Source organism: Xiphophorus hellerii, chromosome 2, assembly GCF_003331165.1.
Source record: "Xiphophorus hellerii strain 12219 chromosome 2, Xiphophorus_hellerii-4.1, whole genome shotgun sequence".
Lineage (NCBI taxonomy): Eukaryota > Metazoa > Chordata > Actinopteri > Cyprinodontiformes > Poeciliidae > Xiphophorus > Xiphophorus hellerii.
The window spans coordinates 5,137,399-5,160,517 of NC_045673.1; the positions used below are offsets into that span (position 1 = coordinate 5,137,399).

The following is a 23,119-nucleotide window of genomic DNA, read 5'->3' on the forward strand; positions in this document are numbered from 1 at the left end:
ACATCCGCTTTTCAACAAGATATATAAGCTTCTTTTAAGTCAACAACTCTTGAAAAAATTTATTCTAGTATCACTTGCACTTATAAGACATTTTTCTCACAAGTGGGAAAAAAAATCTGTTAGTGGAATTTGTACTAGTCACTAAAACTCTTTGTTTTATAGAGGTGATAATATCCTATGATGATACATTTCTGCTACATTTCCTCTTAATTTTGTCAACAAATTTTTGCCTGTCTGATCTGATTCTGCTGCTTCTTTCTGCAGAAGTGCATGGAGACCAAAAACACCATCCTGGCTCGTCAGAAGGAGATGCAGCTTTCCCTGGACAAAGTCAAGCATCTCATTCGCCTCATCCAAGCCTTCAACTTCAACCAGGCCCTGGCGGAAACGGAGGGAAAGGACGTCCGGGTGCAGGACAGTCCTCGGATCGTTGTCAGCTCCGGAGCTGCAGCTGAAGTTGGCGCGGCGGGGAAGCCGGTGGTGAGCAGCTCTCTGGTCAGCAGCAAACAGGAGGAGCAGCAGACAGAAGGAGCAGCAGCAGCAGGGGGAGATGGCGGAGGAGGAGGAGGAGGAGGAGGAGACGGCAACAGCACAGTGCTGACTAACTGCCCTGCTGCTGGGGCAGGGGTTGCGCCGGGGTTAGGGGGTCACACAGAGACCACTCCTTGTGTCGAGGTACAGCCTGAGACTGAGGCAGCTCCTACGGCTCCTGCAAAGGTTGCCACCACCAACGGTACGACGGAGCCGCCGCCATGCCCCGCCCACAGCCCCTCCGCCGCTGAGAACAAGATATCTGCCGTGAACCCTGCAGAGACGGCGGTGGAGAAGAAGCAGGAGGAGCTCAGCGACGGCAGCAACAACAGCAAAACCTCAGAACCCTCCCAGCATTCTTTGCCAGCTCTGCTTAGCAGTTTGGACGATAAAAAGTAACACTGCGTCCCTGTGGCTGCAGGAAGTCAAACATATATATTAAAAAAAAAGACCTTTGCTTGCACCGCACGGTGCCCTGAAGTTGCCAATCTGTATAAATGTTGTTTGTTTGCATTGTATTGTCAGACTGTGTCAATGGTAGATGTACAGCCCAAGTCACATGACTCTGGGAAGACCCGGGTCATCATGCCAATTAGTGATAGACGTCATGGAGGGAACACTCAAAGGAAGATTTTCTTCATCATCACACCGGTGTGTGCCTGTTACAGTGGCCCCTGTGTTCTGTTGACGGCTCCAAGGAGAACCCAGAACATGGAACCAAACATCTGTCGGGGGGAGCTGGTCCAAGAAGCAGTGTTGTAAACGTTTGTGTACTGAAAAGAGAGCCTGTTTGCGTCCTCGTCCCGTTGACCCTGACGGGAACGGCGCTCCACAGTCCGAGTTCTCAATTAATTTCCTCACCTGAAACCAAACCAGAACCCAATCAGGACCGATCTGTCCTAACCCAAAGGCTTCAATTTGATTCAAGCTGTCATCACAAAACAAAATTGATGAGGCAAATGTGACCATGAAGTGTGTTTTCAAAACTTGAGGTTTGTCACCCATTACTTGCCCAGTCTGCTCTCACCAGGTTCCGCCCTTTTTTGGTCAGACCCCGCCCACTTTTGGTCAGACTCCGCCCACTTTTCTTTAGACTCTGCCCATGTCCTGCATCAGCTCAGTTTAAATTTGATTGGATGAAAAGTTATGACACACCCTTTAGTTCAGGAGGAGTTGCAAACATTTACATTTTTTTTGGTTTTATATGAAAAGAAACAAAATGAGTTAAACACATGAGGGCACTCCAGCCTTTTGTAGATTTATAGAAAAGTGTTGCGACTAATCATAAATTTAAAAACCGAAGTTAAACGCCTTAATCCAATAACCCTTGAGTTATTGGATTATTTAACTCAAGGGTGTCCAACGTGTGGCCAGGGTACCATTTCTGGCTCTTGAAATTATTTTGTCTGCCCCATGACTTCAAGTCAAGAATGGTAAAAAAATTTGGCTAACAGAATAGAAAACAATTGATGAGCCAAAGAAATTGCCATTTGTCAGTTCTTCTTTTAATAAGAAACTGGTCCAAAACCTATTTTATGTTTTGGATTTTTAATATTATCTAGATTTAATTAAAATGTTATTTATTTTTAGTAGGTAGAACTAAAAGAAATTGCTATAATAAAATTGTTGTATTTTAAATATATTTAATTTTGTGGCCTGCCAGTAATTTAAATTTGCTAGTTTTGATCCCCAGGACATTATGGAAAAGCTCTCATGTGTCTCTGGTGCAGGAAGTCCAAACCATATATTTCCAAAGTTTTATCTTCAGTTTAAGTTTTGACTTGAGCTCAGTTTGTTGAGTTACTTCCTCTTTATAGGGCATTTCACCTTGTCAAACAGTTCAGAGAACATTTCAGGGTCCCCAAAGGTCCCACCAACCAGTGAAGAAAGGTCTAATGTAGGTCCAGAACTGGGTTTCCTTTAAAAGTGAACTCGCACTGAGTCGCAAAGTTCCTTTGAGTCATGCTGAAGCCTTTGAGACTTTAAATTAATCCAAAAATAGTCCAACTCCGTCGGTTGACCCTGTCGCCCACCATCATCACCCTCCTTTCAGTCCTAGGTTTTGTACCAGGGTCTCCCAGTGAAGAGGGTCCAGCCCTCTGGGAGATTACAGATGTTCCCTGATGGACACCGGGTTGAACCCCGATTTGGTCCCGAGATGAGGACGAACAGGAGCGGTAGCCTAACAGATGTTCTCAGTGGTGTCGGTCAGTGTAGTGATTGAGTTTTCATTCGTGAGTCGTGTGTGTGAGTGCGTGTGTGTGTGTGTGTGTGTCAACTGTGAGCACTAAATGTGAATTTGCAATATTGCAACGTCAACACACACAAACTCTATCTGGGCTGTTTGTTTTTTATAGGAAAAGATATTCAGGTCTTCCTAGTCTCCAGAATAAGTGCTTTCTGTTCCTGAACCTGCTGGACTGGCATCATCATCATCATCATTGCCATCGTCGTCATCATCGCCGCTGCCGCCGCTGGGCGGTGGTGATCGTTTGAATCCTGAACTGCCAAAATCCTGATGTTGTTTCCAAATTCAGCAGGGACTCGTCCTCTTACTGTCCTCCAAGATCAAATCATCGGAAAGATTCAGATGCAAAGTCCCGGCCGAGACAGGAGAGTGTTGGGAACAATAACCACAGCAGGACGTGTTCCAGTCCGGAAAAACGGAGGGATCTGTTGGAGGTTAAAGGACGACAACACAATTCCTGAGATTAAAGCACAAGCTTGCTGCATTACAAAGAAGTGCTGAAGAGCTTTTTGTACGTTCCCGTGGAGTTAAACAGAGTATGCATCTCTTCATTGTCGTGTGATTTCCCCTTACATTGCCAATATGTCCCCTCGGTATGACCCTGAGGCTGGAGTCCGATTAGGAGTTTGTCCCACTGAGTCTGGCTTGGAGCCGGAACATGAAGCCGATGGTTATCGGAGCAATTGATCGGAACGTTGACAAGGTGAATAGAGATTAAAGTTGCCACCATTTATGCTGGAAACTTTAGTTTTACTTGGGGTTCCTTTGGTTCTCTGACGTGCTCACTCCTTCCTGAATGTGAGGAAATGTTTCAGACATTTTTAAGGAGAATTCCCTCTGAAAATTCCTTTTGTTACACAAAATCAGTCCAGAAGTGTATATCACCAACTCAAGTCCTCAAGAGCTACCATCCTGCTGTAACTTTTAGATCCAGCCCTGCTCCAACACGTCTGAATTACCTCCTTACCTTGTCATAAAATACTGCTACGGTACTTTGTACCTTGAGATAACGAGGCATTTGTTTGATTCTGGTATCTTGGAGCAGGGATGCATCTAAAGTCGAACTTGAGGACTGGAGATATGCCTTATTTCTACTGAGTGGTGCTGTTCTGGACACTATTTGGTCTGTTTGAACAGACCTGTACCACAGCCTTCCTGGGCTCCCTTCAGTTGTACGTCTATGGGACAATAGTACAGTTAGAGCAGAGATACTTGTGTCACACCACAGGCCATTTGGAGGATATGAGATAAGCATGAGACATACTAGTAAGTTATATTTGTTGTTTCATTGCAATATTGTGTTTAGGTTTAACCCTGCCTGCCCAGTGAGAGTCCAACTGGCAATGGAAACACTCCCTTGAGAATGCCTGACTGTACAGTAGAGTATCATACAGACCTATTATGTACCTCTCAGTCGAAATGAGGCAAAAAGATGCTTCTCTGCTCCAACAAGAAGAATCCCTGTTGGATACTGTCCACTAAGGACAAGCTAATTCCTTAGCTAAGAAATTGTTATAAGTGACATTTCCTTAGCTTGTCACTTATAACAAGCTAAGGAATTACCTACTTAGCTTGTCATAAAAAACTGCAGAGGCCTGGTAATGAGTCATTTGTTTGATTCTGGTGTCTTGGAGCAGGAATGTATCGAAAGTAGTATTTGATGAATAGACATATGCCTCTTTTCCACTGAGCGGTATGGTTGGTGCAGTTCAATGTACTATTTTTTTTATGTTTCTGTAGTAAAAGAAGCTCATACAACAACCCATACTGCACCATCCCTAGGCATTCTTCAATTGTATGTCAGTTAGGCTGGAGCTATTGGTGTTTCACAACACAGTCCATTGTTTGGGGGACACGAGAAATCCTAGCAAATCACATTTGTCGTTGCACTTGTATGAGGCAGCATTAGACGTTTGGGTTTGACCCCACTTGTCTGGTGAGAGTCCGACTTGTGGAGGGAACGCTCTTGAATATACTGGATCATGACTCAGTGCAAACAAGGCAAAAGAGGCCTCTCTTCTCTAACACACCTGCATTACTTTCTTAGCTAGTTGTGAAGTACTGCAAAGGACTAGTAACGGGCCATTTGTTTGATTCTGGTGTCTTGGAGAAGGGATGCATCTAAAGTTGAGGACTGGAGTTATGCCTCGTTTCAACAGAGCAGTGCAGTTTGGTATGCTTTTTGTCGGTTTCCAATGAAAAAGCAGCCCATAGAATCAGTCTATACTGCACCATTCCTGGACTCCCTTCAGTTGTAGGTATATGGGACAATGGCACTGTTATGGTGGAGTTACTGGTGTCATACAGTCCATTGATTGGGGGACAGAAAAACATTATTGCTTGAGACATACTAGTTCTCAACTTTGGGCATTTGGGTTTAACTTCCTCTGCCCGGTGAGAGTCCAGTGTTGGTGCTGGAAATGCTCTCCCTCATGAATAAACCAGACAACAAAATAACATATTGGACCGTACTGACCAATACCATACCGCTCAATGAAAGCGAGGCTCTAGAGACCCCACCACTAAGCTCAACAGACAAATATCCCAACACTTCTTGGATTTCTGCTCTCCTAGAAAAGACCCGTTTCCTCTCATGATGGTGGGGGTGAGCTCCTGTTTGGGTGGTGATCTATTGCAGGCGTCTTAGTTTTTATTTAAATTCATATCATGCAGACTCTTGTGAGTGAATCAGCATATCCCAATGGCACCTGGTTTTCTCCCATCAGCTGCACAGACTGCCTTCATTCCAAACACCCCAGAGAAATATGTGTGTGTGGAGGGTGTGTGTGTTGGGTGTGTCCTGTAGAGTTCAGCTGATCTGACGGGGGATGAGCCAGACAGGAAACCCAAGTGTCCCCGCTTCCTTTTGGGTCCCACTTGTCTTGTGTAAATCTCAATTGGGTGGACGTGGTTCTCATTCCGGCCCGTAGATCCGACTGGTCATCAGGTCTCTGGATCCTTCCCTTCTGTACAGTAGGTACCTTTGAGTGCCTTTCTTCAAACAGCAGATAATATTTGTCTCTTGACTTGCACTGTGACTCGTAAAACTTAACAAACCCTCCGGGATCGCTCCCCACCTGACACCGAGCCCTGTCCACAATAGCCCTGCCCCAGAGGAAGCTGCGCCCTACTCCGCAGGCTGCCAGGAGTCGATGCAAGCTCGCCACTTCACACCAACCCGTTTGATTTGACCACATAGTGTTCTGTTGTTCATCCCTAGAAGTTGCCTTAAATGTATTTTATTTTCTGGTGAAATGTTCAGATTTTGGGTCAGAGGGGGTGGGGTTTGTGCAGAGGCAGTCTGAGATCGCACTCTGATCCGTTTGTCATGCACTTTCAGTTTGATCAGTATTATCAGAGCAGAGATGGGTTATGTTTTATTTTGAAAAAGCCCCCCGCCCTCTCTTTCTTCCTGTCTCTTATTTTGGAGGAGGGATGAGTTTGCAGGATCAGGTCACATGACCCGGAACGCATTGAACAAACCTGGGCCCAGCCAGCATCACCTGTGCTCGCTGTGGTGCAGCACATGCCTTCTTATGCAAGTTTTTATACCAACCTTTTTTATTATGCATTGCTTCGGTTTTTTTATGTTTTTATGTGAAACTTAAGTCACCTTTTTTCTGTTTTTCTCTGAACATTCTGGCATCTCGATGCCAAACGTGTGCATGTGTTTACACATTCAGGTAGCCATTCAGGGTGGGTTTTCCTGACGGTGCCGAGAGGTTTGCTTTTATTAGGGGGGGGAGGTATTCTGTTGCAGTACTGCGAGTGACCACCGGGGGGCGGACTGGAGCGAGAGTTTGGCGCCATCTCGGCTCTCCTTTTAGCTTAGCTTTTGTTTAACTGCCGTTGCTGCGTGGAAACGGGGCGTTGAGATCTAAAATGCTCCTTAGTTGAAGTCTGGAAGCAAATATATCCAAAGAACTCTGCATATCATCGGGGTGTGAGTTTTCTGCGTCGTCCATCGACGGTTTGTGGGACACGCTCGGGGGGCTTCGGCGTGGGTCCTGGGGAGGAGGTTTGCTTTTCATCTTTCGGTTTTAAAGCGATCAAGTCATGATTGTGGCCTTCTAGTATTCTGTGGGTTCATGACGTCATTCACCTGTTGTTCCCGCTCAGCATCCATCTATCCACCCATTTATTCTGTCTGGATCCTCTACACCTGCAGCTTCTTACCTCATCCACAGCTGAGTCCGTCGGGGGGTGTGTTGAGTGCAAAAAATCTGAAAAATACTACAAAAAAATAAAAATAGAAAAAAAAAATGAATCTAAAAAATGAAAAGAAGTCTTTTTCTATCTTCCATTCGGTGAGATGCATTGTAGCGATCAGAATAAAGAAAAAGTTCACCTGGTGTGCTGAATAATGTGTAAATTGGTTATTACACAATCTGAATATTTGTATAATTGTTTGTATTTTTTCATAATGATTTTGGAAAGGAATGTGTTTATTTTTTTGACTTCTGTTCCAGATGTGTCTTCTGTTGGCCTGACATTGTGACTGGTCTGGTGGGATTCTTACCTCTGTATTGAGCCTCTTCTGTGATGAATTCTTTGTATGCAGTGTTTAGGAAATACTGTAGGGAACATGGGGAGGAGTTGATATTAGGAGCATTTGATCAATTTGTATTTATTTATTTTATCATTTTGTTAAAATAAATTGTGAAAAACAAAAAAAATCATTTCCTGAAATTATTTATTTGCAATCTACCTTTAAGGTAATGCTTACCTTGATTATAGGCATGAATTAAGAAAAATAAGTTGACTATGCTAATTTAAACTTAATGAGGAGACATTAGTACTCTTAGTAAAAGAAAAATATAGCCAAACAACTCTTAGTCTCCGTCAGTTTTTTATGCATTGAACAATAAATTAAGTGAATTTGTTCTCAAACAGTTCTGCATAAATACAGAATAAACACCAAATATGAACGTTTATTTTAAAAAATCCTTAATAGTTAACACTCAAAACTGTGGAATGAGAAATACTAATAAACATGTAGCAGGGAAACCATTTTTATTGTCATTTATTGTTTATAATTATTGTACTTTATCTTTTATATTCACAACTGTTCTGCTTTATCAAAATGACCGTTTTATTTTAATTGACCTCTTGGCCCTTTTAAAATAGACCTTTCTTGGGCTCAATGAATTCTTACTAATTAAATGAAGGTTAATTTAAAAAATAAAACTGAAACTCCAATAAAGTTTAGTGTAGGTTTGAAGAATAAATGTTATGAGGAATTTGAAATGAGGCCAAATTTAAGAACAGCTAGTTCATAATGAAAATCAGAAAATAAAACATTATTTTAATAAAACAGAAATCGAAAAGGAAATCGTTAGAAATCTTAAGTGCATTTTGTTTAAATATGTTTCTTTAGCTCACTAATACTGGATGTTTTTTTCACTTTCGACCTGAATGCTAGATGCTATCACGTGTGGGCGGGGCCAGGAAACGCATGAAAACATACATAGAAATAAAAATTGCATCTCATAATAGCGCGTATTTTCGTCCTCTACTGAATATTTGAACTGGCGCTAACATGTTGATTTAACACTACAAGCAAAAAACATTTTGGGGGAAAATTTTCATGGGTGCTAGTATTACATAGCGATATGTTGCCATTGAACCACAGCAGCAGAGTGGCGCAGCGGAAGCGTGCTGGGCCCATAACCCAGAGGTCGATGGATCGAAACCATCCTCTGCTATGGTTTTATTTATTTTTTGGATGTAGGAAAACTTAGGGTTAACTTTTATGAGTAGAAGATTAAACACAATGCCTTTTAAGATATTATTAGCTTGGTTGTCCCCAGAAAAGGCGTGAGTGCTAATGTTGTTAGCAGCTAGTTTAGTGCCGACATTATCATTTTACAATTTACTCTATACTGGTTTTTAGGTTGTCCAAGCGCAGCAGGTGATGCTGATTCCCCAGACTGGGCCCTAACAAGAAGTAACAAGAGGCCGCAAACAGAAGCATCACGACAGCAGGTGGGAAGAGCCAGGCCAGGTAAGCTTCCCTACGCTGCCATTGAAGAGGAAGTAAACAGTCTGGAAGATGATCTCCGTGATGAAAGCTCACCAATCCCCGAAAATTAATAATTTTTTAAAAATAAATTCTCTGAACCTAATTTTTAATAACTAAATATTTGTACATTTTCCACGTTAAAAACCATTTATTTGTCCTTAAAGTGACGTCACATACTTGTGGATTGTGGGTATTGCAGTGCGTGAACGTCGTCGGGATTATAACGCGGCTGTATTGGTGAAACTCTCAGCTGTGTATGAATTAGAGGATAAGAAAATAGCTCAGTTTAATCCGATTAGTGTTATTCCTCCATGGCTATTTCCTGAGGTAAATGTAGATATGAGACTTCTTAAAATTAAAAATGAGTGGAATTTAAATGAAATAGGGATAAAGACTGATATATATTTAAGAAATTCATATTATAATTACCTTGAAATATATTTAGATGGTTTTAAGAATTTAAAAGAATGTGTGGGAATATGAATATATATACTAGAGTTTAAAAAATATATTTCTAAAAGAATATCAGATCAACAATAACAATTACAATTCCTTTTGGGAAAGGGGAAGGGAAATCACTTATTAAGAGTAAAGAAAAGGAAAAATGGCAAAAAAAAGGTGGAATGAAGATAAGAAAGGAAGAAGATTATATGAAGTACAAAAGTCAGTATTAATTAGAAATATTAATGAGAGAAACAGAAGGGGATAAATAATAATGATTAGATTAGGTCATACCTATTTAAATGACATTTTGTATTTAATAGGGAGGAAAAATAATGATTCATGTGAAGGATGTGGTGAGAAAGAAAATGTAGAACACATATTGATGAACTGTAAGACATATGAACCTGAACCCGATGGCACTTTTTAAATTTCGTTGTTCTTGTGACAATGACAATAAAGATTCATATTATCTTATCTGAAAGGGAGAGATTGAGAAGAATGGTTGGAAGGACAGGTCAAGAATGGAGTCTTAAAGGAATATTGGGGAATGAATTAAATATAATGGATATTTACAGATTAAGGAAAACATTATTTATTTATCTTCAGAATACAAAATTAAAAAATAGAATTTGATAGATGTGAAATAATGTTGCTACACACTCGTGTACAGTAGGTGGCGGTATGCACCGTAAAGTTGCTTGCGATCCGCCATAATAGAAAAGAAGAAGAAGAAGAAGAACAACAACAACAACAACAACTCTCAGCTGTTTCCTGCGTGTTTGTTCCACGCGAGAAATGGGGGGCAGAGAATGTTGCGTGATTAGCTGTGGGAGCAGCTCCCACGACCACCAGGGCAGGATGTTCCTGAACGGCCTGAGCTTCCACTGCTTCCCTGCGTGGAGAACGAAGGAAGGCGACTTTATATCGGAGCTAACGAGGCGGCGGAGAGACGCGTGGGTGACCGCCGTGGGCCGCAGAGAAATCACCTTCGACCGCATCCCGTCCTCCATGAGAGTCTGCTCCAGACACTTTCTGTCTGGTGAGTCCAAACAGGTTTTATTTCTCTGCTCAGGGCGAAGAAAGAGGATTCAGAGAGATATTAGCATCAATGCTAATCACAGCACAGCCGCCATATTGGTCAGGGCGACTCTCCTTTCATATCATCGCTTTTTTAATGCCATATAAATTTATCTTCAAATCATTGGGTTTAATACTAGAGAAAGTTTATCTGTGGTAACACTATAATTTATTATTTAATGATAATACAAAACTGATAATAGGCGTTTTTAAATTTGTGAAAAATTTTCGGTTCATATAAAGGTAAAAAAAAAATAAAAATCTTGTTTCAAGGCAACATTGCTACCAACTTTGCCACCATACAGCAGTTTACCTTCTTCCCATATCTGGGGAGAAACCCCACACAGTAGCAGTAGAAGTTATTTTTATTGTTTGAAAATATTTTTAAAAAAAAACCTTTTCATGCACTGGAAATGCTAATTATGAATGTTTGGTTGCATATGGACAGAAAAATCCTGTTGATGCATAAAAGTTTATGGAAGCACTTTCTGTTGGGCCACTCTTTGTAAACAAGCTTGAGCAAAAAAATTTATTCATTGTTCTATTAAAGGAAAACCAGCGTATGAGATGCTGGACTCGGATCCAGACTGGGTGCCGTCTCTACACCTGGGTCATGATGGTGATGATGAATATGAAGAAAAGTCCTGGAATAAAAGAAGAAGGTTGTCTTCGAATGAGAAACCAGGAGAAGGTGGGTCTCAAAGATTAGTTTCAAACATTTTTTAATGTGCGCTCAAACCTGCATCACTAACAGTCTGACGCATGTAAAAACCTAGATGTGAGAAGACAGTGAATCGCATTTTTGTTGAGAACAGGGTTCGTAGGTCAGACCAAATCAAGTTCCGGGGATCATAATGTTATGCCTCCTCCGTGTATAAACTGAGATTATTTTCTGTTCCTGCACAGAGCATCGCTTAGTGGGAACATGCCCAATTAAAACAACAGAACAGAACCGGGTCAAACTAAAGCTTTTCCACTTGAGTTCTGGGTATCAAGTATTTCAGACATTTTTTGTACAGTTTTGGCTGAATTACTGCTTTGAGGAAGTTGTTGTTTTAGCAAAAGGCATTTTCTTGAGTCTGTATGCTCCACTCATCTATTAATTGATTACTAAATTAGTTGATTATTTCAATAATCGATTTATTAATAGGTTGAAGTAAAAGTCATCAGCAGAAGTAAGCATTAAATGCTCTAAAATATCCTGTTAGTCGGCTGCCTTGACAGTGAACTGACTGAATGTTGTCCCTCTGCGTTCAGGAGCAGATGGTGCTGCTGAAGCCAGGAAGCCTCCTCCGCCTGCGTGGAAAGAAGTGAAATCTGCCCTGCAGTCTCTTCTGGAGGGTAAAACCGTCATCAGTCAGCAGCAGGGAGACGATCAGCAGAACCAAGGCGCTGAGACGAGGACCGACTCCAGCTTCCGGGTACTAGAGGCGTTTGATTTGGTTAAACAGTTTTCTTTGTTTTTTTTAAACTAGGGATTTAAGTTATCAATTAATAAGTTAATCTGAAGTTGATTAATCTTATCTATGAATTAACAATTGATTAATAAGCAGTCATTTTCTTAAAAACTCTAATTCTCTGTTTTAAACTGATATTTGGGGTTCTATGAAAGAGAAGAAGTTTGACTAATCCTCCATTTTTTGCAGGACTTCTTCAGGAACGCTCTGGAGTTGTCTCTGGAGGCCTCCATCCAGGCCAGAGCTCGCTCCAAGAGTCGGCCTCCGTCCACAGAGTACGAAGTGGAGCTGAACGTCAAGCTTCCATCTTCTCCAGGAGAACCGTCTGCTCTGGAAGAGCCATCCTCTTCACAGCCATCTTTTTCACAACCATCCTCTTCACCGTCGTGTGCGAACTGCTCCACGATGCTGCAGAGGATTCGAGAGCTGGAGCAGAAGTTGTTTGAAGTCACCAACAAACATGAGATCAAAGTGCTGAACAGACCCAAGCAAACGATCACAGAGGAGACCAGACCCTCTGGGGAAGAGGGTGAGTGTAAGTTTCAGGAAGCTGAAGAGCTGAAAGTCTATTTTCTCTCTTTTCTCATTTTTACATGTAGTCATGAACTAATTCACCTGTTGAGATGAGAATCTGGACCAAATATTTCCCAGAACCTGCAATAACAAATGCAGACCTTAGCAGTTTTGTTTTTTAATTTCTGAAATAGTTCCTGCATTGAATTACATTGTTTAGTTACATTAGTTTTGCATGTTCTTGAAAACACAGTTACCACAATAGTATCCGTGATATTATTTCTTTCTTGTCATTATGTTAGAAATGTTTTTGTTTACATTATTTTACACAAACATCGACATCCAATAGACACAAATTTATCCATCTTGTTTCTGGTATTATTTTATGTTTATATTTATTCTAAAACCTAAAAAAGAATAAAATGGTGGTTCTTTAAAAATAGGCACAAATTTCATAAAGCAGGTTAGGGCTGAAATAATTAGAGCTGGATTGTTGTTTTAACCTCAAGAGGGACAAAAGTCTGATTTTTTTATTATTTGGAGATAAAATTCCCACTTTATCATTATATTTTCTAACAGACAAAAAAAAGTTTTATTTTAAATTTTTTTGTCCTGTGCTAAAACAACTCAGAATATTAACGTCATCATTCTCCACCTCTTCTGTTCACTGATTCGGTAAAAATTCTTCCAGAGAAATCCAACTCAATGGGAGAAATCCCAGAGATGAGAATCGAGTGGCAAAAGCCAAGCTGGTTGTATTCCAAATTAATATTTCCTCACAATTCTACATTCAAATACTTTATGATTTTCTATCCAATTACTAATCGGTTAATCCAGAAAATAATCAACAAATTAGTCCTACACTGTATTGATAAGTAAAGCAGAAGGGGATAAACTTTTCACATATTAGAAGTATTTTTTAGCTAGAGATTATGGTGGCCCTGAGGTCCAAACCACTTCAGCAAATTGAAAGCACAATTACAAATTACAAAAGCCCTACAACATTAACGAAACGGAAGAGGTATGTTCCAGTGGGAGACCTAAGAAATCGCTGATTGGACTACAGCCCGTTTTACTTTTGAACCTGAAGTTATTCTGGTGCGCTTCGTTTTAATGAGAAGCAAAGCAAGCGGGAATACGGTCATGTTGCCATGTATTGCCCAAACTGTGGAAAAGAGCTGGTTGAGCTGTCACCAAACTTTTGTAGCAGTTGTGGCAAGAGGTTTCAAGAAATTTGCATGGAAGATACTCCACAATGTTCAAGTGAGTTAATAAGCATAAAGATATATTTATGTTTCCTATGGATGTAGTAACTTGCTAACTTTGGTGGTCTCCAGACCGTGTCCACTGTCGTTTAGTTGTTCATTGTAAATGCAATTAAAAGTACACAAAGTCGATATAATACAGCAGCATGGTATTAGCGATATATAGTAAGGTCCGTTACAGCCTTAGGCACTGCTTCTAGGGTAATTTTGTCGTTCTGGTTCTTTTGCACTGCGATCAAGCTAGCCGCCTTTTCGGAAGCGAACCCGCACTCAGTTTAGACCTGTTTTACTAGCTTTACTGCAGTTTGTAATACATGTCGTCTGTTTGCATGAATGTGATGTGCAACATTTTTTCTTTACTTTACTTCTAGCACAACAGCCTGTTCCATCCTGCCCTGCACCAGCCCTCAGCACCTTCCTTGAATACAGAAAAAAGAAAAATGAGGAGCGGTTAAAGCAAAAGGAAAAAACGAAAGTCCGGGTAGGTCCGGTATGGCTCCGACCAGAAACAAGCAGCTTTTAAGTAATAGACTTGGTTAAAAAAGTTCCACATAGCAAAGCTATACAGAATAATTGTTTAACAGTAACAGCAAACTGTCAATTAATGATCAGTCAGAACAGTAAATCATCTACTGATTAATTATTGAGTAATAATTTTCCAATCATTGTTCTGTTTGCATCAGTTCAAAAGTAAAAGCTTGAAAATGACTGATGATAGTTAATGGATCTATTTGGATGTTATTGTAACATAATAGAGAATGAATTAAAACAGTTGGCTATTCTTTAAAAAACAAACATTGCTCAGTCTTCCACATAATTCTTTTTTGTTTCAGATAAATATTGGCTTGATGGCCATTCACAAGGATTGTCTAAAGCCACAGCGTGGAAGAACCATTTCGCTTGCAACAGATCCAGATGTCTCTGCCACACCTCTGCTCAGTCTTGCTGTTAAACAAATGAAGGACTTCAACAAAGATGTAAACGATAGACCTTTCCTCCTTCTGTACCCAGATGGGACAGAGGTAATTAATATCCCTGGGACACAAACACCGTTTACTCTTGCAGCTTATAAGGCTGAAGTTGGCAAGTCATATCAAAGGATCTCTCTTTTCCTCTGCTTGACAAGGGACTTTGAAGAAGGTAAGCTCAGATGTTTGTGTCTGGCACATTGCACTAACTTCAATAAATTTAAATTTTAAAACTGTGCAATTAAGCATTAGTGGCATGAACCAATTAAGTAAAAAGTATACATAGATTGGCTCCTACATGTCAACTTACTACCCAGAAACTTGATAGGTAGACACTCAGTTATTAGTTTTTACCAGTGCTGTGTTTGTGCTTCCAGATACAATGTAATATAGTTGACCGGTACTATCACTTAGTAGAAGTTAAATTGGCTTGTTTTGTTTTTTCCCCTTGTTTTGCAGTTGGAAAATTGTCAAACTTATCCGATCCAAATTAAGTCCAGACTAAAAAAATTTATGGAAGAGACCAAAAGGCCATGGCCAGAGTGTCTGGATTTAGTAAAAATGTACAGGAGAATTGTACCGACTGGAAATGGTTGAACTCCTTTTGAAGCAATACATGGCAGACCTTTTAAACTTCCTTTGTTTAAAGACACCACACCCCCGCCAGACGACAGTGAAAAACCTCTAGCTGATTACATGAAAGAAATGTTACAGTCTAAGGAAATGTCAAATTAAAAGAAGAAATCTCTTGAACCATATTTGCGAAGTCAGAATATAATTAATAATACAATTGTGACGGATATTTTCTATATTTAGTACAAGTACTTGGAATCAGAAGCATCAGGACAGCAGGTGGGAAGAGCCAGGCCAGGTAAGCTTCCCTACGCTGCCATTGAAGAGGAAGTAAACAGTCTGGAAGATGATCTCTGTGGTGAAAGCTCACCAATCCCCGAAAATTAATAATTTTTTAAAATAAATTCTCTGAACCTAATTTTTAATAACTAAATATTTGTACATTTTCCACGTTAAAAACCATTTATTTGTCCTTAAAGTGACATCACATACTTGTGGATTGTGGGTATTGCAGTGCGTGAACGTCGTCGGGATTATAACGCGGCAGTATTGGTGGAACTCTCAGCTGTTTCCTGCCTGTTTGTTCCACGCGAGAAATGGGGGGCAGAGAATGTTGCGTGATTAGCTGTGGGAGCAGCTCCCACGACCACCAGGGCAGGATGTTCCTGAACGGCCTGAGCTTCCACTGCTTCCCTGCGTGGAGAACGAAGGAAGGCGACTTTATATCGGAGCTAACGAGGCGGCGGAGAGACGCGTGGGTGACCGCCGTGGGCCGCAGAGAAATCACCTTCGACCGCATCCCGTCCTCCATGAGAGTCTGCTCCAGACACTTTCTGTCTGGTGAGTCCAAACAGGTTTTATTTCTCTGCTCAGCGCGAAGAAAGAGGATTCAGAGAGATATTAGCATCAATGCACACAGCACAGCCGCCATATTGGTCAGGGCGACTCTCCTTTCATATCATCGCTTTTTAATGCCATATACATTTATCTTCAAATCATTGGGTTTAATACTAGAGAAAGTTTATCTGTGGTGACATTATAATTTATTATTTAATGCTAATAAAAACTGATAATAGGCGTTTTTAAATTTGTGAAAACTTTTCGGTTCATATAAAGGTAAAAAAAAGTCTTGTTGCAAGGCAACATTGCTACCAACTTTGCCACCATACAGCAGTTTACCTTCTTCCCATATCTGGGGAGAAACCCCACACAGTAGCAGTAGAAGCTATTTTTATTGTTTGAAAAACAAAACAAAAAATACCCTTTTCATTCATTTTAAATGCTAATTATGAATGTTTAGTTGCATATGGACAGAAAAATCCTGTTGATGCATATAAATTTATGGAAGCACTTTCTGTTGGGCCACTCTTTGTAAACAAGCTTGAGCAAAAATTTTTATTCATTGTCCTATTAAAGGAAAACCAGCATATGAGATGCTGGACTCGGATCCAGACTGGGTGCCGTCTCTACACCTGGGTCATGATGGTGATGATGAATATGAAGAAAAGTCCTGGAATAAAAGAAGAAGGTTGTCTTCGGATGAGAAACCAGTAGAAGGTGGGTCTCAAAGATTAGTTTTAAACATTTTTTAATGTGCGCTCAAACCTGCATCACTAACAGTCTGACGCATGTAAAAACCTAGATGTGAGAAGACAGTGAATCGCATTTTTGTTGAGAACAGGGAAGTAAGCAGAAGTAAGCATTAAATGCTCTAATATATCCTGTTAGTCAGCTGCCTTGACGGTGAACTGACTGAATGTTGTCCCTCTGCGTTCAGGAGCAGATGGTGCTGCTGAAGCCAGGAAGCCTCCTCCGCCTGCGTGGAAAGATGTGAAATCTGCCCTGCAGTCTCTTCTGGAGGGTAAAACCATCATCAGTCAGCAGCAGGGAGACGATCAGCAGAACCAAGGCGCTGAGACGAGGACCGACTCCAGCTTCCGGGTACTAGAGGCGTTTGATTTGGTTAAACAGTTTTCTTTCTTTTTTTTAAACTAGGGATTTAAGTTATCAATTAATAAGTTAATCTGAAGTTGATTAATCTTATCTATGAATTAACAATTGATTAATAAGCCGTCATTTTCTTAAAAACTTGAGTTTTCTCTTATGTTATTTGGGCCGACAGTCTTGCCATAACACAAATTTCTAAATTTCTCATTTAGAAAGAAACACATCAGTGTACTGTTATCCCTACGTGTTGGATACACCGTGTATGTTAACGTAGATTAACAGCAAACCAAACTCAATGTTTATGAGCCAGGAAGCCGAGCGTCTTGCTCCTTTATTACGGTCTTACAATTCTCTACAATTGTGTGGGAAGCTCAATGAAAGCGTTAAGTGAAACTATAAACAGAAAAGAAATATGCATTAGCTCTAAATACACAGAATAAACTTCTAATATCAGAAAACAATAATTACAATTAACTCTAGCTGTTGTTAAGAAACAGTCACGATCATTACTACTCAAAAAAAAATAGTGGGACATGGCTAATTACTGGAGTACACATTTGAAAAAACCGATCTCTAAATAAATCCTAATAAAACATATAACACCAAACAGAACACAGATTAAACTTTCAGCCGTTGCTTTCGGAGGTGTTGGAAAAGATTGACGACACAGAAGTCTGTAGATTAAAAGGCAGGTTTCCTTTCTGCTAACACCTGTTCCTAGCTGCTGCTGCCTCTGCTACGCACAATGCACTGCTACCTCAAAATTCCCCTTCAAAATAAAATACAGATAAACCAATACTGTAGAAGTTTCTAAACTAAATTATTAAGGCATATTCCTAGCTTCTAGCCTTGGGCAGAACAATCAGTATTTTAACATTTTTATGTCAGCTGTGTTAAATACTTACTGAATAAACGGCAACATTGTGGTTTTCTCACATTATTAAACTTAGACGTGTTTATAAAATGCAACAAAATGGGAACATCTTGGTTTGCTGGGTAGAAAAATAAAAGATGAAAAGAATAAAACTTGATACTGTCTTTGAGGAGGAACGAAAACTTTATTTCTACTCTGAGTCAAAGAAAATGACAGAAAATGTGGTGAAGTTCTCTGTTGTCAGGGAGTTTACGATTCAGAGAGTTAGTCCTGCGTCTTGGTGTAATGCCTTTGAAGAAATGAAGAACTTTGCTGTCTCTTTGGTTTGTAAAGGCTGCAGAGCCTAGCAAACGATATTAGTAAATCGATTTGCAACTAATTTATCATCTAGTAATTCTCTGTTTTAAACTGATATTTGGGGTTCTATGAAAGAGAAGAAGTTTCACTAATCCTTCATTTTTTTCCAGGACTTCTTCAGGAACGCTCTGGAGTCGTCTCTGGAGGCCTCCATCCAGGCCAGAGCTCGCTCTAAGAGTCGGTCGCCGTCCACAGAGTACGAAGTGGAGCTGAACGTCAAGCTTCCATCTTCTCCAGGAGAACCGTCTGCTCTAGAAGAGCCATCCTCTTCACAGCCATCCTCTTCACAGCCATCCTCTTCACAGCCATCCTCTTCACAGCCATCCTCTTCACAGCCATCTTTTTCACAGCCATCTTTTTTACAGCCATCTTTTTCACAACCATCCTCTTCACCGTCGTGTGCGAACTGCTCCACGATGCTGCAGAGGATTCGAGAGCTGGAGCAGAAGCTGTTTGAAGTCGCCAGCAGACATAAGTTCAAAGTGCTGAACAGACCCAAGCAAACGATCACAGAGGAGACCAGACCCTCTGGGGAAGAGGGTGAGTGTAAGTTTCAGGAAGTTGAAGAGCTGAAAGTCTATTTTCTCTCTTTTCTAATTTTTACATGTAGTCATGAACTAATTCACCTGTTGGGATGAGAATCTGAACCAAATATTTCCCAGAACCTTCAATAACAAATGCAGACCTTAGCAGTTTTGTTTTTTAATTTCTGAAATAATTCCTGCATTGAATTTTCACAACACAGTGACCACGATAGTATCCGTGATATTATTTCTTTCTTGTCATTATGTTAGAAATGTTTTTGTTTACATTATTTTACACAAACATCGACATCCAATAGACACAAATTTATCCATCTTATTTCTGGTAATATTTTATGTTTATATTTATTTTAAATATAAATATAAGAAAGAATAAAATGGTGGTTCTTTAAAAATAGGCACAAATTTCAGAAAGCAGGTTAGGGCTGAAATAATTAGAGCTGGATTGTTGTTTTTACCTCAAGAGGGGCAAAAGTCTGATTTTTTTATTATTTTTATTTTTCCTGGAGATAAAATTCCCACTTTATCATTATATTTTCTAACAGACAAAAAAAAGTTTTATTTTAAATTTTTTTGTCCTGTGCTAAAACAACTCAGAATATTAACGTGATCACTCTCCACCTCTTCTGTTCACTGATTCGGTAAAAATTCTTCCAGAGAAATCCAACTCAATGGGAGAAATCCCAGAGATGAGAATCAAGTGGCAAAAGCCAAGCTGGTTGTATTCCAAATTAATATTTCCTCAGAATTCTACATTCAAATACTTTATGATTTTCTATCCAATTACTAATCGGTTAATCCAGAAAATAATAAACATATTAGTCCTACACTGTATTGATGTTAAGTGAATCAGAAGGGGATAAACTTTTCACATATTAAAAGTGTTTTTTAGCTGGAGATGCATCCGTTGCTACAAATGACCAAAACATCAACTAATAACAATAAAATGCTTATTTTCTTATGTGAAGAGGAATTTAATTATTTGCTTATTTACATCTTTTAATGTATTCCTGATATTATATAAAAATTCTTAAGTGGTTAAATAAAAAAGTTGAAGTATGTACCAATTTTTATATGATTAATCAATTAACTGTCAGAATAATTGATTGATCAATAACTAAACCATTTGCAGCCCTATGATGGACAGTTCTGTGCCTTTCGGGTCAAGAATGAATGATCAGTGGAAACGTGTAACGTTTGAGTTTCTAAGCCCATTTTCCAGTTCCAGTCTCGTCGTTCTGATGGTTCTGATTGTTCTGTCTCCGCAGCGACGGCTCACGTTGGACCAGTTCAAGCCACTCCTTCCACCTCCCGCCCTCCTCGTCCTCCTCAGCGCCGCCGCCACTGCTTCAGGAAGGAGTGGGTCAAGATCTTCCCGTTCCTCCGGTACTCTCCAAGCCTCAACATCATGTGGTGCCACGTGTGCCGCGTTCACGCGGACTCGTTCTGCCAGAACCATCGTCTGATCAAAGGCTCCAATCATTTCACCAAGTCCAGCATAAGGAAGCACACCAACTCCGCCTACCACCAGCAGAACATGCAGCGCTTCCTGTGGAGCAGCCACACGCCGCTCGAGGAGCCGTCGGGTCCGTCGGGTCCGTCAGATCCACCCGCGGAGCCACAATCATAATGAAGAAGCAAAAACAAAGGCTCCGGAAAAGTTTTTACTGAATAAGCTCAACAGCATAATAGACAAAGCGTTAAAAATGGATCCTTCTGTTGGTTTGCAGTTTTTGTGTGGTACATTGGTGAATGTTTTTCCTGTCAGATCAGAACCTTTTCGAGGCCTGAAACATCTGTGCAAAGTACCGAAACAACATGGTACTTTGCACAGATCGATTCCATCGATTCGCTACTTTCTGATCTTCCTGGTGATTCTACAACTTCTGAACGAGAGAAACTGGAGCTGAGTGGTTTTTGAGGACTAAAGTTTTGGAAAATACATTTGTGTTTTTTCACCACACACTCCTTTGTTTACATATTCTAGAGTGATGTCAGCGGACCTAGAGCTGCCATCTTGTTTGCGGAGCGTGTTCTACTGCTCTTTATTTATTTGGACGTTGAATTCAGGTCAACTTTACAACAGAATATTAGTATGAGGCTAAGTTTATTTTTGTTTAAAGTATAATAATGCCATAATATTATAGGATTCCCATTTTTTTGAGTAACGTCAGCGCACCAAGAGCCGCCATCTTGTTTGTTAAATGTTACAGCTTCTCTTGATTTCAGGTCAAATACGTCGAAATATTTTAGGTCAGGCTATGATATTTTTATTTTAGTTATGAGAATAAATATTACAAAAATACAGTCTTAGCCTGCCTGGCGCCCCCCAAGATGTCGCCCGTATCAGAAACCTCAACCGGATAAGATAATACTTCACCTTTTAACACATCAGCGTCAAATTATTGGGACTTTGAAACAATTGAGCAATGACTAAGTCTAAGAAAGAATAACAAACTGGACTGGTCACGTCTGATAACTAAGCCAATTTTTATCATTTTAAGAATTTATTTGTGATAAACTTGTCTTTTTCTGCTAATACTGTGAATATATTATTATTAAACAAATTCTCTTGTAGATGGCCCTGATGTCCGTAGTACCACTCCAAGAAGAAAAGATATTTTCTATCATTTTGAGGTTCTTTTTCTTCTTTTTAGAAAAGAAAGCGGTCAATAAAAAACATCAAGTGAAATCGGATCTGGTATGAAAAAATGTGGAGATATTATTTTTAAACCTAGAAACATTCCTGAAATCGATCAAATCAACTTTTGAAACGTCACCAACTCTGGGTCAGTTACCATGGTAACAAACCCCGATAACAGCCGAAGCAGGTTGTTACGATACTACTGACCAGGTCGTTGTGTTAGCCGGGAAGCTAAAGCACTCAATTCACACATAATTGGATCCATGGAAACGTCCATTTTGGTTAAATCAATGGAGACTAAAAGAACCGTATCCCAAAGGGAAAACAAATGGTTCCGATTGGAGCCGTCTGTGTTAAGAGCTAGTAAAGCTAACGTCCGGTTCTCACAATGATGGCTGCTGCTGCTGTTTTTCACTCGGGTGTTTCTCACTTCCTGTTATGATCCTGGATTAGAAGAATCTGTGAGCTGCTGCCGTTTTGGTGAGAAAGTTCATATTTTCTGACTAAATCTGTGAAATACGGAAGCATTCAACTGTCAAAGCTTAGAAATAAATTCTGGAGCACTAAGAATAAGAAAGGTGGTAACAGTAAAACAGAAATGCCTCTTGTGACTTTTTTTTAAAAACATGTATAATAAATTTTGCATTTCGTTTGGAGACACTTCACCTGAATTTATTTCCAAGCTCTGGCAGTTAAAACCATTAAGCTGTGAATTTATGACACTAAACCTTTTATTTTATTTTAAAAGTGCATTAAAGAAAGACATTAATGGAGTTGATATTTGTGTTGCCTCCCTCTGTTTGTGCTGATTTTTATTACTACTAAGAGTTAAGAAAGTTGTTCTTGAGCTCAGATTAGTTCTTGTGGATCAGGTCGGATGGGTCAAAGTGAGCCAGGTTCAAATGAGGAGAACCAAACCAATCAGAAACCACAAGCTCACACGTTTATTTTTACCACATGATCAAACTGATGAGTCCTTTGGAACACCAGCAGGGGGCGCAAAGAGTCAGTTCAGATGCAGGATATATCGCACTGACATCGGTATCGGTCCGATAAATAAAAATGGTCTGATATTAACAAGCGATATTTATTATCATCTTGTTACTGTTTGTCGTGTGGCGTTTGGTCATGTGACACTAACTATGTTTCCAGTGACCATATAATTGTTTAAATTGGCTGTACAAAACTACATTTCTTTAATAGAAACACACTAATCTTGAGGAGGAGCTTTGTCCACCTAGGTGTTTTGCACAGCTGAATGGTTGCCATGGAGATTCGAGGATTTCTCAAGCATGCATGAGAGAATAAAAGTGACACTGCAGGCATGTTTTGCCGAGGGAATATCATTATAACTTGATGTAAAGCTAAAAGAAGTTTATTTTACATAGTTCTGTCCCTTTAATAAAGGATTTGTAATATAAACGATTTAAATTGGGCCTGTTTCTTTAAAAACTCCGGCTCCTTCAGGAAGTCATCACATCATCGCTCCTCTATTAACCCTTTAAGAACATTTTTACCAGTGTTGTGCTGAGGAATAGCTCGTAATGGGCTCACCAGATTTTTGCTAAATGCTGCTGGCTAGTCTGAAGGAGTAACTGGGGGAGTTGCAGAGAAAAGGGGCTCTGTGAGGTGGAAGCTCAGAAACTTGCAGTTCGGA

The 23,119-nt window shown here is 40.0% G+C and overlaps 3 protein-coding genes and 1 non-coding gene across 10 annotated transcripts in view; all 4 read left to right on the plus strand.

Moving 5' to 3' along the window:
• phf21ab (PHD finger protein 21Ab) overlaps positions 1-7,099 on the plus strand; it is a 35,195-nt gene extending 28,096 nt beyond the window's left edge. For all 4 annotated transcript variants that reach the window (XM_032581305.1, XM_032581295.1, XM_032581321.1 and 1 more), the window contains one exon: positions 265-7,099. In XM_032581305.1, the coding sequence (XP_032437196.1) occupies positions 265-930 (666 nt within the window). In that variant the 3' untranslated portion in view covers positions 931-7,099. The remainder of the gene's footprint in view (positions 1-264) is intronic.
• A 1,313-nt stretch (positions 7,100-8,412) lies between these two features.
• On the plus strand, positions 8,413-8,484 carry trnam-cau (transfer RNA methionine (anticodon CAU)). The gene has a single exon. It is a non-coding gene; the product is annotated as a tRNA-Met (tRNA).
• A 1,071-nt stretch (positions 8,485-9,555) lies between these two features.
• Positions 9,556-15,727, plus strand: LOC116731533 (uncharacterized). Of its 3 annotated transcripts, none has more exons than XM_032581346.1 (8): positions 9,556-10,284; positions 10,873-11,013; positions 11,580-11,743; positions 11,969-12,314; positions 13,929-14,038; positions 14,391-14,697; positions 15,342-15,396; positions 15,613-15,727. In XM_032581346.1, the coding sequence occupies exons 1-8, from the start codon at positions 10,041-10,043 to the stop codon at positions 15,617-15,619; spliced, it is 1,374 nt and encodes a 457-aa protein (XP_032437237.1). In that variant the 5' UTR covers positions 9,556-10,040; the 3' UTR covers positions 15,620-15,727. The 3 variants fall into 3 exon arrangements, with proteins under 3 accessions (XP_032437237.1, XP_032437246.1, XP_032437253.1); XM_032581355.1 differs by having other exon boundaries at positions 11,969-12,308; XM_032581362.1 differs by lacking the exons at positions 15,342-15,396; positions 15,613-15,727 and adding an exon at positions 14,985-15,283 and having other exon boundaries at positions 9,559-10,284.
• On the plus strand, positions 15,651-22,240 carry LOC116731554 (probable serine/threonine-protein kinase samkC). 2 transcript variants are annotated; one of them, XM_032581374.1, is made up of 5 exons: positions 15,651-15,938; positions 16,515-16,655; positions 16,876-17,039; positions 18,387-18,822; positions 20,087-22,240. In XM_032581374.1, the coding sequence occupies exons 1-5, from the start codon at positions 15,695-15,697 to the stop codon at positions 20,446-20,448; spliced, it is 1,347 nt and encodes a 448-aa protein (XP_032437265.1). In that variant the 5' UTR covers positions 15,651-15,694; the 3' UTR covers positions 20,449-22,240. The 2 variants fall into 2 exon arrangements, with proteins under 2 accessions (XP_032437265.1, XP_032437273.1); XM_032581382.1 differs by having other exon boundaries at positions 18,387-18,816.
• The last annotated feature ends 879 nt before the right edge of the window (positions 22,241-23,119 follow it).

Excerpts from the sequence above, each read along its gene's own strand:
- LOC116731533 (XM_032581346.1), top strand. The coding sequence starts at position 10,041 with ATGGGGGGCAGAGAATGTTGCGTGATTAGCTGTGGGAGCAGCTCCCAC. Across the intron at positions 10,285-10,872 it reads CTCCAGACACTTTCTGTCTG|GAAAACCAGCGTATGAGATG; the intron begins GTGAGTCCAAAC and ends GTTCTATTAAAG. Across the intron at positions 11,014-11,579 it reads GAATGAGAAACCAGGAGAAG|GAGCAGATGGTGCTGCTGAA; the intron begins GTGGGTCTCAAA and ends CTCTGCGTTCAG.
- LOC116731554 (XM_032581374.1), top strand. The coding sequence starts at position 15,695 with ATGGGGGGCAGAGAATGTTGCGTGATTAGCTGTGGGAGCAGCTCCCAC. Across the intron at positions 15,939-16,514 it reads CTCCAGACACTTTCTGTCTG|GAAAACCAGCATATGAGATG; the intron begins GTGAGTCCAAAC and ends GTCCTATTAAAG. Across the intron at positions 18,823-20,086 it reads CTCTGGGGAAGAGGGTGAGT|CGACGGCTCACGTTGGACCA; the intron begins GTAAGTTTCAGG and ends CTGTCTCCGCAG.